Raw genomic sequence first — 17,331 nt, 5'->3', positions numbered from 1 at the left:
TCTTCTGTCTTGCGGCCTGGCTTTTGAGAGGCACCGCCTTCGGCGTCGGGGCTACCAGGAGGCGGTAGTGTCAACGCTGCTGCGTTCTCGAAAGGCTTCGACGTCGGTGGCCTACGTGCGAGTCTGGAAAGTGTTCGAGCTGTGGTGTGCCGGATTGAACACGCGTCCCACGGAGGCTTCGGTTCCCCAGATCCTTCAGTTTCTGCAAGCGGGGGTGGACAAAGGGCTTGCCTACAACTCACTCCGGGTCCAGGTGGCCGCCCTTGGTTCGCTCCTGCGGGACGGGGGTTCTCTGATGCAACACCCGGACATCCATCGTTTTCTCAAGGGTGTCAAGCACTTGCAACCGCCGTTGCGGACTCCCTGTCCCTCCTGGAGTCTCAACCTCGTGCTACGGGCCATGTCGGGACCTCCGTTTGAACCACTGCGGAATGCGACGCTTAAGGATCTCACGCTTAAGACGGTGTTTCTGGTGGCTATCTGCTCTGCTCGTCGCATCTCGGAACTGCAGGCCCTGTCGTGCAGAGAGCCCTATCTCCGTTTCTCGGACTCCGGGGTTTCGATTCGCACTGTTCCCTCCTTTCTTCCGAAGGTGGTGTCCGCGTTCCATGTGAATCAGACGGTGGAACTGCCGTCCTTCTCTTCTTCTGAGCCGAAGTCTCTCCGACTCTTGGATGTCAAGCGCACTCTGCGTCTCTATCTGGAGGCTACGAATGATTTCCGGACTTCTGACCATCTCTTCGTACTTTGGTCCGGTCATAAGAAGGGGTCTCAGGCCTCGAAGACGACCATTGCCAGATGGCTGAAGGCCGGCATTGCCGCTTCCTACATTGGGGTGGGGCGGACTCCCCCACCCGGTATTGTGGCGCATTCGACACGAGCTCAGGCGGCCTCTTGGGCGGAGACTCGCTCGGTCTCCTCTCAAGAAATTTGTAGAGCGGCCACCTGGAAATCGTTACACACGTTCTCGAGACACTATCGTCTCCACCTCGCTTCTTCGGTCTTCGGACACTTTGGGGAGCAGGTGCTACGAGCAGGTCTCGCAGGACCCCCACCCGGTTTAGGGAAGCTTGGGTACATCCCACTGTCTGGACTGATCCAGGTACGTACAGGGAAAAGAAAATTATTACTTACCTGCTAATTTTCGTTCCTGTAGTACCATGGATCAGTCCAGACGCCCACCGCATTTGGGTTCTAATTCTTGCTCGACTGTTTTCCTCTATGGGACGATGGTGCTTTCTGTCTCTCACGATTTCTCAGTTTTCCCTGTTTGTCACAGTTACGTTTGGGGTTGGCACGCTGACCTCCCGACCTCCCACCCGTTGGTGGGACGGGCACGGGTTTTGTTGTTTACGTTCTGCGGCTGTTGTTGCCGTTACTTTAAACTTGATCCAAATTGGGGGTTCTTTGTTTACTCGGGCTTTGATATACTCGATACTGAACTCCTGCAGAGGGGGTAGTAGTACTCATGGTGACGCCCCCTCGAAGCTTTGACTGACTCCATCTGCTGGATTGGGGACATAACCCACTGTCTGGACTGATCCATGGTACTACAGGAACGAAAATTAGCTGGTAAGTAATAATTTTCTTATTTGGAGGTGGGAGGGATGCAGAGTATGACCTAACAGTGCCTGTCATTTCCTAAGTTATTACAGAGATTTGGGGGTGGGAGGAATGCAGAGTATGACCTAACAGTGTCTGTCATTTCCTAAGTTATTACAGAGATTTGGAGGTGGGAGGGATGCAGAGTATGACCTAACAGTGTCTGTCATTTCCTAAGTTATTACAGAGATTTGGGGGTGGGAGGGATGCAGAGTATGACCTAACAGTGTCTGTCATTTCCCAAGTTATTACAGAGATTTGGAGGTGGGAGGGATGCAGAGTATGACCTAACAGTGCCTGTCATTTCCTAAGTTATTACAGAGATTTGGAGGTGGGAGGGATGCAGAGTATGACCTAACAGTGTCTGTCATTTCCTAAGTTATTACAGAGATTTGGAGGTGGGAGGGATGCAGAGTATGACCTAACAGTGCCTGTCATTTCCTAAGTTATTACAGAGATTTGGGGGTGGGAGGGATGCAGAGTATGACCTAACAGTGCCTGTCATTTCCTAAGTTATTACACAGATTTGGAGGTGAGAGGGATGCAGAGTATGACCTAACAGTGCCTGTCATTTCCTAAGTTATTACAGAGATTTGGGGGTGGGAGGGATGCAGAGTATGACCTAACAGTGTCTGTCATTTCCTAAGTTATTACAGAGATTTGGGGGGTGGGAGGGATGCAGAGTATGACCTAACAGTGCCTGTCATTTCCTAAGTTATTACAGAGATTTGGGGGTGGGAGGAATGCAGAGTATGACCTAACAGTGTCTGTCATTTCCTAAGTTATTACAGAGATTTGGGGGTGGGAGGGATGCAGAGTATGACCTAACAGTGTCTGTCATTTCCTAAGTTATTACAGAGATTTGGGGGTGGGAGGGATGCAGAGTATGACCTAACAGTGTCTGTCATTTCCAAGTTATTACAGAGATTTGGAGGTGGGAGGGATGCAGAGTATGACCTAACAGTGTCTGTCATTTCCTAAGTTATTACAGAGATTTGGAGGTGGGAGGGATGCAGAGTATGACCTAACAGTGCCTGTCATTTCCTAAGTTATTACAGAGATTTGGGGGTGGGAGGGATGCAGAGTATGACCTAACAGTGCCTGTCATTTCCTAAGTTATTACACAGATTTGGAGGTGAGAGGGATGCAGAGTATGACCTAACAGTGCCTGTCATTTCCTAAGTTATTACAGAGATTTGGGGGGTGGGAGGGATGCAGAGTATGACCTAACAGTGTCTGTCATTTCCTAAGTTATTACAGAGATTTGGAGGTGGGAGGGATGCAGAGTATGACCTAACAGTGTCTGTCATTTCCTAAGTTATTACAGAGATTTGGGAGGTGGGAGGGATGCAGAGTATGACCTAACAGTGTCCTGTCATTTCCTAAGTTATTACAGAGATTTGGAAGGTGGGAGGGATGCAGAGTATGACCTAACAGTGTCTGTCATTTCCTAAGTTATTACAGAGATTTGGAGGTGGGAGGGATGCAGAGTATGACCTAACAGTGTCTGTCATTTCCTAAGTTATTACAGAGATTTGGAGGTGGGAGGGATGCAGAGTATGACCTAACAGTGTCTGTCATTTCCTAAGTTATTACAGAGATTTGGAGGGTGGGAGGGATGCAGAGTATGACCTAACAGTGTCTGTCATTTCCTAAGTTATTACAGAGATTTGGAGGTGGGAGGGATGCAGAGTATGACCTAACAGTGTCTGTCATTTCCTAAGTTATTACAGAGATTTGGGGGTGGGAGGGATGCAGAGTATGACCTAACAGTGTCTGTCATTTCCTAAGTTATTACAGAGATTTGGGGGTGGGAGGGATGCAGAGTATGACCTAACAGTGTCTGTCATTTCCTAAGTTATTACAGAGATTTGGAGGTGGGAGGGATGCAGAGTATGACCTAACAGTGTCCTGTCATTTCCTAAGTTATTACAGAGATTTGGAGGTGGGAGGGATGCAGAGTATGACCTAACAGTGTCTGTCATTTCCTAAGTTATTACAGAGATTTGGGGGTGGGAGGGATGCAGAGTATGACCTAACAGTGTCTGTCATTTCCTAAGTTATTACAGAGATTTGGGGGTGGGAGGGATGCAGAGTATGACCTAACAGTGTCTGTCATTTCCTAAGTTATTACAGAGATTTGGGGGTGGGAGGGATGCAGAGTATGACCTAACAGTGTCTGTCATTTCCTAAGTTATTACAGAGATTTGGAGGTGGGAGGGATGCAGAGTATGACCTAACAGTGCCTGTCATTTCCTAAGTTATTACAGAGATTTGGAGGTGGGAGGGATGCAGAGTATGACCTAACAGTGTCTGTCATTTCCTAAGTTATTACAGAGATTTGGGGGTGGGAGGGATGCAGAGTATGACCTAACAGTGTCTGTCATTTCCTAAGTTATTACAGAGATTTGGGGATGGGAGGGATGCAGAGTATGACCTAACAGTGTCTGTCATTTCCTAAGTTATTACAGAGATTTGGAGGTGGGAGGGATGCAGAGTATGACCTAACAGTGTCTGTCATTTCCTAAGTTATTACAGAGATTTGGGGGTGGGAGGGATGCAGAGTATGACCTAACAGTGTCTGTCATTTCCTAAGTTATTACAGAGATTTGGAGGTGGGAGGGATGCAGAGTATGACCTAACAGTGTCTGTCATTTCCTAAGTTATTACAGAGATTTGGGGGTGGGAGGGATGCAGAGTATGACCTAACAGTGCCTGTCATTTCCTAAGTTATTACAGAGATTTGGGGGTGGGAGGGATGCAGAGTATGACCTAACAGTGCCTGTCATTTCCTAAGTTATTACAGAGATTTGGGGTGGGAGGGATGCAGAGTATGACCTAACAGTGTCTGTCATTTCCTAAGTTATTACAGAGATTTGGAGGTGGGAGGGATGCAGAGTATGACCTAACAGTGTCTGTCATTTCCTAAGTTATTACAGAGATTTGGGGGTGGGAGGGATGCAGAGTATGACCTAACAGTGCCTGTCATTTCCTAAGTTATTACAGAGATTTGGAGGTGGGAGGGATGCAGAGTATGACCTAACAGTGTCTGTCATTTCCTAAGTTATTACAGAGATTTGGGGGTGGGAGGGATGCAGAGTATGACCTAACAGTGTCTGTCATTTCCTAAGTTATTACAGAGATTTGGGGGTGGGAGGGATGCAGAGTATGACCTAACAGTGTCTGTCATTTCCTAAGTTATTACAGAGATTTGGAGGTGGGAGGGATGCAGAGTATGACCTAACAGTGCCTGTCATTTCCTAAGTTATTACAGAGATTTGGGGGTGGGAGGGCTTGCAGAGTATGACCTAACAGTGTCTGTCATTTCCTAAGTTATTACAGAGATTTGGGGGTGGGAGGGCTTGCAGAGTATGACCTAACAGTGTCTGTCATTTCCTAAGTTATTACAGAGATTTGGGGGTGGGAGGGCTTGCAGAGTATGACCTAACAGTGTCTGTCATTTCCTAAGTTATTACAGAGATTTGGGGGTGGGAGGGCTTGCAGAGTATGACCTAACAGTGTCTGTCATTTCCTAAGTTATTACAGAGATTTGGGGGTGGGAGGGCTTGCAGAGTATGACCTAACAGGTCTTACTATTATCCTTGGGGAGAAGATTGCTCTGCTCATACCTTATCTCCTTGAGTGATGACAGTGCTACTTAGCCGGATCTTTTAAAGATATCCGGTTATCCTGGATATTTGGCTAGGTTAGCCGGATATTTTACTCCCTCCCTGCAATGCCTGCAAAACGCCCCTTTTTTATCCAGCTAAATTATAGCCGGTTAACTATTTAGCTAGCTAAAATGTAGCCAGATAAGTGGCTGAATGTGCCATATTTGCATTTAGATGGATAATTGTTGAATTATCTGTCTAAATGGCTTCTGTATATGGACCTGAATGCATTTGTAAAAGCAAATTATTTGGCTGTGGGAAGGTGTGAGAGTGGTTTCCTGGAGAAGCAATCAGCGGAGTTTCATGTGTGCGTGTGTCTTCAGGGATAGAGGTAGGCTATATCTGGGAGGGTTCTGTGGGGAGGGAGAGAGGGAGAGGGGCTGTATCGGGGGGTGTCTGCAGGTAAGGAGAGGGACTGTATTTGTGGATGGGTGCAGGAAGGAGGAGGGGTTCTGTGTGGGTGCGTTGGGAAGGAGTAGGGGCTGTATGGGTCCATTGGAGGGGAGAGGGGCTGTGTGTGTGGGTGCGGGGATAGAGAGAGGGGAAGGAGGGCCATGTGAATGGGGGTGCGTGTGTGGAAGGGGAGCAGAGGAGTATGAGGAAATGGGACGACTGTCTCAGGGGAACTCACTGGTTTTTGCTCTCTGCGCTACAGATTTTCCTCTGGAGTCTGAAGGACAATGACCTCACTGGGATGGCCTTTATCGACACTCAGCTCTATATTCACCAGATGATCAGCATCAAGAATTTTATTTTAGCTGCAGATGTCATGAAGAGCATCTCACTGCTGCGCTACCAGGAGGAAAGCAAGACCTTGTCCCTCGTTAGCAGGGTAAGCTCTCTCGATTCCCTGTCTCCCATACGCTCCATCTCGCATACTGATTGTGTCCCATGTCAGCAGGGTAACCTCCACTCACCCTCCGTGTCTCACACACTGCCCTGTCCCTCGTTAGCAGGGTAAGCTCTCTCGATTCCCTGTCTCCCATACGCTCCATCTCGCATACTGTTTGTGTCCCATGTCAGCAGGGTAATCTCCACTCACCCTCCGTGTCTCACACACTGTCCCTGTCCCTCGTTAGCAGGGTAAGCTCTCTCGATTCCCTGTCTCCCATACGCTCCATCTCGCATACTGTTTGTGTCCCATGTCAGCAGGGTAATCTCCACTCACCCTCCGTGTCTCACACACTGTCCCTGTCCCTCGTTAGCAGGGTAAGCTCTCTCGATTCCCTGTCTCCCATACGCTCCATCTCGCATACTGATTGTGTCCCATGTCAGCAGGGTAACCTCCACTCACCCTCCGTGTCTCACACACTGTCCTGTTCCTTATCAGCAGGGTAACTTCCATCCCTCCCTCTCTCCCTCACACGAGGTCCCTTTCACTGTCCCTCCAGTCACACTGCCATTCACACATTGTCCCTGTCCCTTGTCAGCAGGTTCCCTGTACGTACCTGGATCAGTCCAGACAGTGGGTTATGTCCCCAGTCCAGCAGATGGAGTCAGCACAAGCTTTGAGGGGGCGTCACCATGAGTACTACTACCCCCTCTGCAGGAGTTCAGTATCTTCTGACTCCAGCAGATGCGAGTAGGGGAATCAGGCTTCTCCTCTTTTTCCTTCTTTCTCACTTTCTTGCTTGATTATGGCTTCTTGTTGTCTTTTTCTGTGGATCAAGTTAGTATCAAGTTTGTATTAAGTTTAAAAAAAAAAAAAAAAAAAAGTAAAGCAGGGTCCTTTCACCTTTTGGGGAGTGGCTTATCTCTCCTGTCTCTTTTCTGCAGCCGTGCTGTTTTATTTCTCTTTGCAGCAGGGATAAGTTGGTTTTATTCCTCTGTAGCTTTTCTTCACAGCACAGCTCCCGGTGCCCGCGAAAGCCGGTGGTGCCGGCCTCTTCGTTTTACACTCCCTCACCCTCGGCCATTTTGCAGCTCCTCGTGGGCTGCTGCCGCGCTTGGGAAAGACTTCTGGGGCGGGTTGTGTGGCCGGGAAGGCCCCCCCGCGGCACCCTCCTCTATTTTTGGACAGCGGGCAATGCGGGCCGCCCGGGCCCCCCCGCAGCGGCGCTTTGTGCGCGTGGCCCCCCCCCCCCCCCCCCCCCCCCCCGAGGCTTTTTCTCATTTTTGGCGCCGTTTTTCCTCTCTCCTCCGGCGATCCCGATGCCGCAGCCGTCGCGCTGTGCGGCCTGCGGAGACCCGGGGTCCCGGATTTCCCGGGAGGGCATCTGTGCACGATGCCTTCCCGGGGGGGAAGGTACCTCACAGTCCCTGACTGATTTCTCTTTTTTGCCCGGGCGGCGCGGGCCGGCCACTCCGCCATTTTTGGCGGGAACGGGGGCCATTTTACATTCTGAGCGCCCTGAGGCGCAGGCCACGAGGGGGAACGGATCCCTGGAGGCCACGAGGGAGAACGGCTCTCGGGAAGACTCTACAAGCGGGGGTGCTCCCCCGATTTTGGTGCAGGAACCAAGCACCCAGAGCCAGGGAGCAGGAACCACGCTGCCCCCGAAGCGCACCCGAGCAGGCCGGGGTTCTCTCCGGAGTTTATCCTGCTCATGCATACCGCTTATCTGCAGGGGCTGGAAACACCTGTGGGACCCCCCCCACCTAAGATCCCACGGATGTCGCCCTCTGCGCCGGCCCCCCCCGACCCTCTGGGAGCAGGGGCCTCCCGCCCTCCTACCCGGGTCCGATCTGCGCCCGCGGCAGTGGGGGCGGTGCCAGACCCAGCGGGACAGGGACCTGACCTCCCGGACGGGGGTCAAGGGGACGGCACGCAAGAAGGGGATGATCCGCGTACCCTACGCCTCTTCCAGAGGGAAGAGCTGGACGACCTCATCCCGCAGATCATTCAGGAATTAGATCTGGACCCTCCACCGGACCCGCCTGCCCCAGTAGCTCCCGCTGTCGTCACTTCTTCAAAGAAGGGAGATCCGGTCCTGGCGGCACTCCGGCCGAGGGCTCGGGCTTTTCCCATTCATGACTCGTTTTTACAACTTCTCACCAGGGAATGGGACACCCCGGAGGCCTCCCTGAAGGGCAGCCGGACCATGGAAAAGCTGTACCCGCTCCCTGAAGATTTTCTGGACCTCATCAAGGTCCCAAAGGTGGACTCCGCAGTGTCGGCGGTCACGAAGAGGACGACTATCCCAGTAACGGGAGGTGCTGCGTTGCGGGACACACAGGATCGTAAGTTGGAAGTTTTCCTTAAGAGGGTCTTCGAGGTCTCCGCGCTGGGTATGCGGGCGGTGATGTGCAGTTCGCTGGCCCAGCGGGCTAGTCTCCTTTGGGTACAACAACTCCTCACGTCTCAGAATCTGCCGGCCGATGAGGCTGCCCAGGCGGATCGGCTGGAAGCCGCAGTGGCGTATGGGGCGGACGCCTCGTACAACCTTTTTCGGGTCCTCGCAAGATCCATGGTATCGGTAGTGGCGGCACGACGACTACTGGGGCTACGCAACTGGGCGGCTGATACGTCCTCTAAGTCGAGTCTGGGCTCTCTTCCCTTCAGGGGCAAGTTCCTCTTCGGGGAGGATTTGGATCAGATCATCAAGTCCTGGGGGAGAACGCTGTTCATCGGCTGCCGGAGGATAGGTTTCGACCATCCAGAGCTTTTTCTTCTTCTCGGACCAGAGCCAGAGCACAGCGGCGCTACAGGGGATACAGACAGGCGGGCTCCCGGCCATCCGCCCCCAGGTCTCAGCCATGGTCGCGCTCCTTTCGCGGGCATCGGCCCGCACGCACTACTCCCGGAACCGGGAACCCCTATACCGAGTCTTCACAATGATGCCAGTCTCGCCCACTCCCCTGTCCCCAAGATTGGGGACCGACTAACGTATTTCTACGCGGTGTGGGCACGGATCACCTCGGACCAGTGGGTCCTGGATACCATAAAACACGGCTACGCATTGGAATTTGTCCGCCCCCCGCAGGGAAGGTTCATCTTTTCCCCCTGTGGCTCGGACCTCAAGAGAGGAGCGGTGCAGCTGACTCTGGACAGACTCTAGGAGACAGGCGCTATTGCGCCCGTGCCCTTCGTAGAGGTGGGCTCGGGCCACTATTCCATCTATTTCGTCGTGCCAAAGAAGGACGGTGCCTTCCGGCCTATCCTAGACCTCAAGGAAGTCAACAAATCCCTTCGAGTCGTTCGGTTCCGTATGGAAACGCTCCGGTCAGTGATTGTGGCGGTGCATCGGGGGGAGTTCCTCGCCTCCCTGGACTTAACGGAGGCCTACCTGCACATCCCCATCCGCCCGGACCACCACAGTTTCCTTCGTTTCAAAATTCTGGATCAGCATTTTCAGTTCAAGGCTCTCCTGTTTGGACTGGCGACGGCGCCGCGCACCTTCACCAAGATTATGGTAGTCGTGGCTGCAGCTCTCCGGAAGGAGGGCATCCTGGTTCATCCTTATCTGGACGACTGGCTCATCCGGGCGAAGTCATTCGATCAGGGACGCTCAGCTGTGACTTGAGTAGTACGGTTTCTACATTCCCTGGGATGGGTAGTGAACTTCTCCAAGAGCTCCCTCATGCCCTCGCAATGCTTGGATTTTTTGGGGGCGACCTTCGACACCCGGCTGGGCAAAGTTTTTCTGCGCCAGGACAAGGCTCAATCCTTGCGAGATCACACACGACGGTTCTCTGTGTTACCAGAGCCCACCTCCTGGGACTACCTGCAACTCCTGGGAGTGATGGGGTCCACCATCGACCTTGTACCTTGGGATTTCGCGCACCTCAGGACCTTACAGTGGGCGCTCCTCTCCCACTGGAAACCAGTATCGCAGGACTACCAGATGATTCTCCCGCTCCCGCGGAATGCCAGGGACAGTCTGGGCTGGTGGTTGGATCCGTCGAACCTGGCCCGTGGCGTGTCCCTCGATCTGCCAAATTGGGTGGTGGTGACCACCGACGCCAGTCTAGCAGGCTGGGGTGCAGTCTGTGATCGAAGCGCCACGCAGGGGACGTGGTCCACTGTGGAGGCGAAGTGGTCAATCAACCGTCTGGAAACCAGAGCGGTCCGGCTAGCTCTGCGACATTTCCTCCCGCTTCTTCGGAACCGGGAGGTCAGAATCCTATCGGACAATGCTACCACCGTGGCCTACATCAACCGACAAGGAGGCACGCGCAGCCCGCAGGTCGCGCTCGAGGCGGTGCTGCTGATGCAATGGGCGGAGCGTCATCTCGTCCGGCTAGCGGCCTCGCACATCGCCGGTGTGGACAACGTGCAGGCGGACTTCCTCAGTCGTCAACTGCTGGACCCAGGAGAGTGGTCTCTCTCCGACAAAGTGATGCAACTTCTCGTCCATCGGTGGGGGGGCCCCCCACTTAGATCTGATGGCGTCCGCTCTCAACGCCAAGGCTCCACGCTTCTTCAGTCGCCGGAGAGAGCGAGGCGCGGAGGGAGTGGATGCCCTGGTCCTCCCGTGGGCGCCACATCTTCTGCTCTACGCCTTTCCTCCGAGGCCCCTGGTGGGCAGGATGCTCCGCAGAATAGAAAGCCATCAGGGGACCGTGTTTTTCGTCGCCCCGGAATGGCCCAGATGACTCTGGTTTGCGGACCTGCTACAGCTGGTGATCAACGGGCCAATCAGGCTGGGGCACCTCCCCCAGCTCCTACATCAGGGCCCGGTATTTTTCGAGCAGGCAGAACTCTTCTGTCTTGCGGCCTGGCTTTTGAGAGGCGCCACCTCCAGCGTCGGGGCTACCCGGAGGCGGTAGTATCCACACTATTGCGGGCACGAAAGACATCGACGTCGGCGGCCTATGTTCACGTCTGGAAAGTGTTCGAGCTGTGGTGTACCAGCCAGGCCACGAGACCCGCAAAGGCTTCTGTACCTCAGATCCTCCAGTTTCTACAGGCGGGGGTGGAAAAAGGGCTCGCCTATAATTCACTACGGGTTCAGGTGGCCGCACTTGGTTCGCTATTGAGCGATGGGGGCTCTCTTCTACAGCATTCTGACATTGCTCATTTTCTCAAGGGTGTCAAGCATATGCGTCCTCCGTTACGGGACCCTTGTCCCTCCTGGAGTGTTAACCTTGTGCTTCGCTCCCTGTCGGGACCACCGTTCGAGCCGCTGCGCAGCGCAACGATAAAGGATCTCACTCTCAAGACTGTATTTCTTGTGGCCATCTGTTCCGCTCGACGCATCTCGGAGCTGCAGGCTCTGTCGTGTAGAGAGCCCTATCTCCGTTTCTCCGACTCTGGAGTTTCGCTTCGCACCGTTCCCTCCTTCCTTCCGAAGGTGGTTTCTGCATTCCATGTGAACCAGACGGTGGAGTTGCCGTCCTTCTCTTCCTCAGAGCCGAAGTCTCTCCGTCTCTTGGATGTCAAGCGCACTTTGCATCTCTATCTGGAGGCTACAAATGAGTTCCGGACCTCTGACCATCTCTTCGTACTCTGGGCCGGTCCTAAGAAGGGTCTCAGGCCTCGAAGACTACCATTGCCAGATGGCTGAAGGCCGGCATTGCTGCTTCCTACATTGGGGCGGGTCGGACTCCCCCACCCGGAATCGTAGCGCATTCTACACGTTCTCAGGCGGCTTCCTGGGCGGAGGTTCGCTCGGTATCCTTGCAGGAAATTTGTAGGGCAGCCACCTGGAAATCGTTACACACGTTCTCGAGGCACTATCGTCTGCACCTCGCCTCTTCGGTCTCTGGGCACTTTGGCGAGCAGGTTCTCCGAGCAGGCCTCGCAGGACCCCACCCGATTTAGGGAAGCTTGGGTACATCCCACTGTCTGGACTGATCCAGTTACGTACAGGGAAAAGAAAATTATTACTTACCTGCTAATTTTCGTTCCTGTAGTACCATGGATCAGTCCAGACGCCCACCGCGTTTGGGTTCTTGATCCTGCTCTGCTCTGCGCTACTTCTTGCTCGCAGTGTTCTGTGTCTTCACAGTCGTTTCCTTTTTGCTGTTTTTCACAGCTCCCTACAAGTTGGTAGGATGTTTGCGGTTTACTTGTTGCGGTTACAATTGTTTTCATTATCTGTTTCCACAAACTTGATCCTTCGGGGGTTTCTACTCTGGCTTTGATATACTCGATACTGAACTCCTGCAGAGGGGGTAGTAGTATATATGGATACGCCCCCTCAAAGCTTGTGCTGACTCCATCTGCTGGATTGGGGACATAACCCACTGTCTGGACTGATCCATGGTACTACAGGAACGAAAATTAGCAGGTAAGGAATAATTTTCTTTTCCATTGTTCCATTGCTCCAATGTTATTCCATCTTTGTGGACAGAGCGACTTAACATGAAGCCATACTTAAAATATTAAAAGATTTGTTCTAAATAAAAAATGGAGGTTGGAAGGTAGTTAATGATTAAATTAAAGAAGGCATTATGGAGAGTGCCTCATAAAATCTATGAAACCACCATCCATCCTCATAATACATTTTTCTAGTAAGTTTGAGTCGTGCTATTAAGTTCACTTAGAGAATAGCCACTGCCATTAGCAATGGTTACATGGAATAGACTTAGTTTTTGGGTACTTGCCAGGTTCTTATGGCCTGGATTTGCCACTGTTGGAAACAGGATGCTGGGCTTGATGGACCCTTGGTCTGACCCAGTATGGCATTTTCTTATGTTCTTATGCAGCAACACTGGTTAAAATACATGAAAGCCACAGTTGAGGCATGTCCCTATTGTTGTGGTGAAAAACAGTCAAGACGGTCCCTGTCAGGTTTTCTTCCCGCTGTGAGAGCTTTGTATGTGTGTGTATGATAGAGAGATATTTACATATCCATAGAGGTAGAAAGAGAGCAAGAGATTGATAGTCGCAGAGAGAGATTTTTTGCAAAGGACATTAAAATTAATTTTCATATGTGCACTGTACAATTGCCTGCTGATTGAGTTTTAAATCTTAGGGTGGGTTAGTTGAAGAAAAAGTATTGATATTGGGAAGAAACATGAAGAAATCTCTTCTTTACTTCAGTCTTTAATAGTTTTGGTGAGACAGCAGAGGTAGTGCTAATCCTTGACCTGGCAGGCATAGAGAGGTGAGGCTGCTCTATCACAATTCCTGAGCAAAAAATGCACCTTTCACTTCTGATTTGTTGGAATTAACAGAAAGGTGAAAATATTCCTGTGATTGGTTTTGTTTTTTTTAAGGATGCAAAAGCACTGGAGGTTTACAGCATAGAATTTATGGTGGACAATGCTCAACTGGGCTTCTTAGGTGAGTATAAAACATTTATATAAATGTATCTCTCTCACTGTCTTATATATAAACATCACTGGCTTACTCACATCTACACATACGATCTGTCACTTCCCTTCACACACACAAACCAGTGTGAAATAACCACAGACCAGTCCTTTTCCTGATAGTTTGATGAACTCTCTCTTATGGTATTCTGCATACCAGTCTGGTCCTCAGGGTCTCCCCTCCATTAAGGGAGGGGAGACCCTGCTTCAACGGCAGGGGAGAAGAAAAAAGGGTTCGCACTCACAAAACGGGGAGTAGCTGGCTTGTTTCGGCGGTTACTACCCCAAACCAAATGTACCTGATACTTCACTCTCGACGCATATCCAGCATGGCTCTCTGCTTCAACGGCATGGGAGAAAGACTGATACATCACGAATTTCCAGCATAGCTCTCTACTTCAACGGCAGGAGAAAAGAAAAACTGATACTTCACGCATATCCAGCATAACTTCAACGGCAGGGGAGAAGAAAAAAGGATTCACACTCACAAAGCGGGGAGTAGCTGGCTTGTTACGGCGGTTACTAGCCCAAACCAAATGTGCCTGATACTTCACTTTCGATGCATATCCAGCATAGCTCTCTGCTTCAACGGCAGGGGAGAAGATAAAACTGATACTTCACGCATATCCAGCATAGCTCTCTGCTTCAACGGCAGGGGAGAAGAAAAAAACTGATACTTCACGCATATCCAGCATAGCTCCCGGCTTCAACGGCAGGGGAGAAGATAAACAACCAATAAGGGCTGTATAACATAATCTGGGTAAAAACAAATAAGCATGGGTGTAGCTTGCTTATTGCGGCGGTTACTACCCCTACTACCTCTAACTAATCAAGCTAGATATTTCACTTGGATGCAGCTCCAGCTCCATCACCGCTCTCTACATTTATGGTGGGGGTGGAAGGGAAATAGAACCAAGAGCTAAGAGAAACAGATAAGTATGAGAGAAAAAATGAGTGAAGCTTGCTGGGCAGACTGGATGGGCCATTTGGTCTTCTTCTGCCGTCATTTCTGTGTTTCTATATGTTTCTATAAACTTGAGACCAAACGTTTGAATGAGGCCTAGGCATTGTTTAGAAATACCATCTTGGAAGCCCAGATTAAATGCATTCTGTGCATTAAAAAAGGTTGAAGGAAGACCAAACAACTGCCAGCATGGTTTAATGGTGAGGTGAAAGAGGCAATTAAAGCCAAATAGGAATTGTTCAAAAAATGCAAAGCCAGACCCAAATGAAGAAAACAGGCAAGAGCATAAGCACTGACAAGTTAGATGGAAAACAGGTCAAGAGAGAATTTGAGAAGAAACTTGCCAAAGAAACAAAAATATTACTAAAATCTTTTTAAAGTACATTCCCTGTACGTACCCAGATCAGTCCAGACTCCTGGGTTTGGCCCCCCCTCTAGCAGATGGAGACAGACAAGGCTTCGAAGGGTGCTGACATAAGTACGTGTGCACCCTCTGCAGGAGCTCAGTATATCTCTGACTCCAGCAAATGAGAGATTGTGATAAATTGCAGGAAGACCTTGTGAGACTGGAAAATTGGGCATCCAAATGGCAGATGAAATTTAATGTGGATAAGTGCACGGTGATGCATATAGGGAAAAATAACCCTTGCTATAATTACACAATGTTGGGTTCCATATTAGGTGCTACAACCCAAGAAAGAGATCTAGGCGTCATAGTGGATAACACATTGAAATCGTCGGCTCAGTGTGCTGCGGCAGTCAAAAAAGCAAACAGAATGTTGGGAATTATTAGGAAGGGAATGGTGAATAAAACGGAAAATGTCATAATGCCTCTGTATCGCTCCATGGTGAGACCGCACAAACAGTCTAACTTCAGTTAGTCAGCCTGAGTGACTCACTGCTCTCTTGATTTAACAAATGTTGGTCCCTATTCAAACCCAATCACACTACCTCAACACCTTTCCTCAACTACCTCCTGCTGAAAGGTTCCCCTTTCAGCAGGAGGTAGTCTCTGATCCAAGGGGCCGAGGGAAAAAACGTCCGAGGTCGGGTCGCACTCTCCTTCCTGCAACCCGACAGCTGGACCACTCAAACCTGTCTCTGGCGGTTTTGCAGCGCATTGTGGAATGGTCTTCTGCCCCGGAGGTAGTGAGGACATAGAGGGGTAGGTCCTCAGCTTCCCTTTTCGTTTCGGGGGCATCTTAAGATTCACTAGAGAGAATTTTCAGAGAAAAACGCCGGAGATATCTCACAATGCTGCCGATAGAGGCGCCATCTTGACTCCACCCCAATATGGGGGATTTTAATTACCCCAGTATTGATTGGGTCAGTGTCTCATGGGGACACGTTAGAGAAGCTAAGTTTCCAAATGCCATAAATTAGTATTTCCCAACCAGTGATGTGCCTTCAGAGCTGATCAGGTGTGCCATGGAAAAGTCACCACTTCATGATGCTCAGATCCAGACCTGCGCCTGGCTCTGATGTCCACACCAACAGTAGTTCTTAAATCTGTAGGATCTCCTTTCTGAGAAGTCATGTAATCTTGCATGCTTCCTTTTCCTAGCTACAGCATGAGCTCCAGAATGTGGTAATTTAATTTGCAGCGTGCAGAGCACAGATAGCTGGGCACTGCTTTGTGCAGCACATTCATTGCATATAGTCTCTCCTGTTCTTCTTCCTGAACCTCTGGTTTATCCACAGGCTCAGTGAGATAGGGAGAGCATGCACTTGAACACCTGATATAACTCCCTTCGAGTGTTGAGAACAGCATAGTGGAGGACCTCTGGCCGTCACACTAGGTAATCAAGATAACTAACCGAGCCGGCTGTCCACACCAGACTGACTTCTCCTTTCTCCTGCACCTGCATATAGAGAGAGCTGGTCCATCATGATGGGTTCATATGGCTCTCTGCTCCCTTTCTTCCTCTGTTTTAATATTTGGAAGAGAGACTGCTGGGATTTCATTGCTTCTCCAGCTCTTGTTTTTGGCCATGAAGTCTCTCAATGTCTGCACTACCTGCTCTGTGGAGGTTCGTGTGCCCTTCAGCATTTTTATAAATAAAGATTTGCCCTGGGCTTGAAAAGATTGGAAAACGCCTCCGTAAATGATTGCTTCATGGAGCAGCTGGTCCTAGACTGGACAAGAGGGGGAGCTACTTTAGATCTAGAGCTCACTGGGATGCAAGGGATTACGTGATGAAGCCACTTAGCAATAGCAATCATAAGCAGTCTAATTTTACATAATCACTGGAGGGTGAGGGCATTAAGTAAAACGACTGCAGTAGCACGGGGAGACTATAATAGTGTGAGGAGAAGCAGTGGTTGCATAGTTAAGTCTACGCAAGGCGTGAACATTGCTTATAAATTCTATCTTGGAAACCCAGATAAAATCTATCCCATGCTTTAAAAAAGACTGCCAGCATGGTTTAATGATGAAGTGAAAGAAGAAATAAAAGGCATCTTCCAAAAATATGGAAAGCACTGGCAAGTTAGACGTGAAATAATAGTAAGAGCGGCCAAGGGAGAATCTGAGAAGAAGCCTGCCATAGAGGCAAAATCTAATAAAAACATTTCAACTACATTTGAAGCAGATAGCTTGTGAGGGAGCCAGCTGGGCTGCTAGATGACCGAGGGGTACAGGAAGTAGCAGAACAACTAAATGAAGTATTTCCTTCAGTCTTTACTGAGAAAAACATAAGAAATTGCCATGCTGGGTCAGACCAAGGGTCCATCAAGCCCAGCATCCTGTTTCCAACAGTGGCCAATCCAGGCCACAAGAACCTGGCAATTACCCAAACACTAAGAAGATCCCATGCCACTGATGCAATTAATGGCAGTGGCTATTCCCTAAGTAAACTTGATTAATAGCAGGTAATGGACTTCTCCTCCAAAAAC

General features: G+C 50.4%; 1 protein-coding gene across 1 annotated transcript; it reads left to right on the top strand.

Moving 5' to 3' along the window:
- The first annotated feature begins 5,845 nt into the window (after positions 1–5,845).
- Positions 5,846–13,466, top strand: LOC115081623 (cleavage and polyadenylation specificity factor subunit 1-like). The gene is made up of 2 exons (XM_029586052.1): positions 5,846–6,105; positions 13,377–13,466. Exons 1-2 carry the CDS (start codon positions 5,869–5,871, stop codon positions 13,464–13,466), a joined length of 327 nt encoding a protein of 108 aa, XP_029441912.1. The 5' UTR covers positions 5,846–5,868.
- The last annotated feature ends 3,865 nt before the right edge of the window (positions 13,467–17,331 follow it).

This window comes from Rhinatrema bivittatum, unplaced genomic scaffold, assembly GCF_901001135.1.
Source record: "Rhinatrema bivittatum unplaced genomic scaffold, aRhiBiv1.1, whole genome shotgun sequence".
NCBI lineage: Eukaryota > Metazoa > Chordata > Amphibia > Gymnophiona > Rhinatrematidae > Rhinatrema > Rhinatrema bivittatum.
The sequence above is the reverse complement of the archived record's forward strand: the minus strand, read 5'-3'. Positions and strand labels throughout refer to the sequence as shown.

What these genes read in the sequence shown, in the direction of transcription:
- LOC115081623 (XM_029586052.1), top strand. Translation starts at nt 5,869, where the DNA reads ATGAGGAAATGGGACGACTGTCTCAGGGGAACTCACTGGTTTTTGCTC. An exon ending in CCTTGTCCCTCGTTAGCAGG is followed by an intron (nt 6,106 to 13,376) that starts GTAAGCTCTCTC and finishes GTTTTTTTTAAG; the next exon opens with GATGCAAAAGCACTGGAGGT.